The sequence below is a fragment of the Sprattus sprattus genome (genome assembly GCF_963457725.1).
Source record: "Sprattus sprattus genome assembly, chromosome: 4".
In the NCBI taxonomy this organism is placed as follows: Eukaryota; Metazoa; Chordata; class Actinopteri; order Clupeiformes; family Clupeidae; genus Sprattus; species Sprattus sprattus.
In genome coordinates, this window is record NC_137923.1 from 5034677 (window position 1) to 5036913 (window position 2237).

Here is a 2237-nt window from a genome sequence, read left to right on the forward strand (position 1 = left end):
TCTTAACAGCTGAATATAATAGGCAGGTCCTTTGTTTCGGAATGATCCATATTGATAATCTGCCACAGATAGCGTGACTAATTTACCCAAAATGAATGAGTGAGACCAAGCGTTAACCCAGAGATTTAACGTTATTTGTCAAATTTGTTACGGAAAGAGTTGTAATTCGACCGTGATAGAGGAATTTAGGATAGCTAAGATTTGCTAGCTGGAAGAAGGAAAGGGTTTGGAGTGGTCATGGGCAATTGTCTAAAATCCCCCACGTCAGACGATATTTCGTTGTTACATGAATCGCAGTCTGACAGGGCTAGTTACGGCGATGGCTCCGACCCTGATTTAGAGCCCCCTCCACCTTATGAGGTAAGTTATTTAGGTACATGTTATCAATAACATCACAGTTAAAACGACAGACCTGCACAACGGACTTGGCTCGTTTTAGGCAGGTTAGCATGCATGCCAACAACTAGCTATTAGTCCGGTCATTTCCGCGTATGTTCAAAGCCTGTACATTATAACCTTATTCTATGGGTATTGGTTTATTATTGTTATTTGTCATGTCTAAATAACGGACGAATCTTCCCAGTATTGTGTTTAACATGACATGGTCCAATTCAAGAAACTTTAAGAACAGAACTAAGTGGGTCTTGTACAAGTCAGTGCAGCCATCTCTAGCTAATGTAAGGTTACTGACCTAGATAGCGCGTTGGCTAACAAGCAATCTAACTTTGCATCATAAGTTCAGGAACTGTGCTAGATTCGTTAACTAACAGAGGCATGATTGATGTAATAAGTCTGCATAAATTATTCATGAATGGAATTTCAAGATGTTGATAACCTAACTAACTTCTTGGTGGGAAAAGTAGCCTTTAACTGTATGCGTATGATGTGTTGATTAAGTCGATGATAGAAGAAAAACAAGCGAAAGAATGGCAGCGAGACTGTTAAAAGATCAGGGCCAAATGTGTAATAACAGTCAAAATAGTAAGCTTAATATAACTGATTGTTACTAATTTGGGCCCAGAATGTTTATCATCTCGATTGACTCTCCTCTGAAATGAACTTGAGTTCAAGATCAGGAAGGGGGCAGGAGGAATGGACCTAGATAACTCACTTTTTCTAGGTTTCCATATGCTGTAAAAATGCTCAACTCTTGTTGGGGCAAAGCAAACAAGGCTAAAGTGCGTTGTCTCTATCTCGCAGGAGCAGGTCCACATGCCTGTGTACCACCCCACACCCAGTCAGACGTGCCTAGCCACCCAGCTCACTGAAGAGGAGCAGATCCGAATTGCTCAGCGCATAGGCCTCATCCAACATCTGCCCAGGGGAGTCTATGATGGGGGTCAGGATGGCTCGGAGAAGAAAATTAGGGAGTGAGTACACGCTATATAGACCTAATAAGATGTTTGAGCAGGGACCACATTTGGTAGTGTACTGTGACCAAGATGTTAATATAATACATATTAATACATTCTTTTTGACTAATTTTAGATGCCATTTGCCTTGCTTACTCCAGTCTCGGTTAAATGCATTATCATTACTCACGTACAATAATGTCTTTGCCCATTGAGTTCCGTAAAGCCACAGTGTAATACTTGATCATTCTTGCGCAGGTGCGTGATCTGTATGATGGACTTTGTGTATGGAGACCCCATCCGGTTCTTGCCATGCATGCACATCTACCACATGGACTGCATAGATGATTGGCTGATGCGCTCCTTCACCTGTCCTTCATGCATGGAGCCAGTGGACGCAGCGCTTCTCTCCACGTACGAGACCAACTGACCACGGACCACTCTCCCCTCCTCCTCCTCCTCTTCTTCTTCTTCTTCTTCTTCTTCTTTCACCCTCCCCCAAAATCCTTAGTCTTTCAATTTGACCCAGAGGTCTAACCCAATTGGCCATTGTGTGGTGGGAATACAGCCTAACTTTGAAGTTTGGGAATTCGGGGGCAGTAAAATACCCCATTTCACGCAACAGCCCATATTGCTCCCTGCATTGAAAATGGTTCGGTATGCTTTAGGGTTGTGAACTGTGGTTAGGTTTTAGTCAATGGGTCCCCCTGCATACATATGTGTGGCCAGTTGGCGTGCAGTCTTGTGGTTTGCATTTACATTGAGGATCCTCTTTTTTTTTTTAGCTTTTAGCATTATATATGTTTTGTTTTGTTTTCCAGTGTTTCAGAACATTTCGATTTGTCAAGTCAAAATCAGTTTTCAGTTAAGGACAAAATCAAGGTG

General features: G+C 42.3%; 1 protein-coding gene across 1 annotated transcript; it reads left to right on the forward strand.

Annotated features, from left to right (window-relative positions):
* Positions 1–237: 237 nt before the first annotated feature.
* Positions 238–1884, forward strand: LOC308363741 (RING finger protein 11-like; the record flags this gene model as incomplete). The annotated part of the gene is made up of 3 exons (XM_080836579.1): positions 238–360; positions 1201–1370; positions 1611–1884. 3 exons carry the CDS (start codon positions 238–240, stop codon positions 1780–1782), a joined length of 465 nt encoding a protein of 154 aa, XP_080692705.1. The 3' UTR covers positions 1783–1884.
* Between the last annotated feature and the right edge of the window lie 353 nt (positions 1885–2237).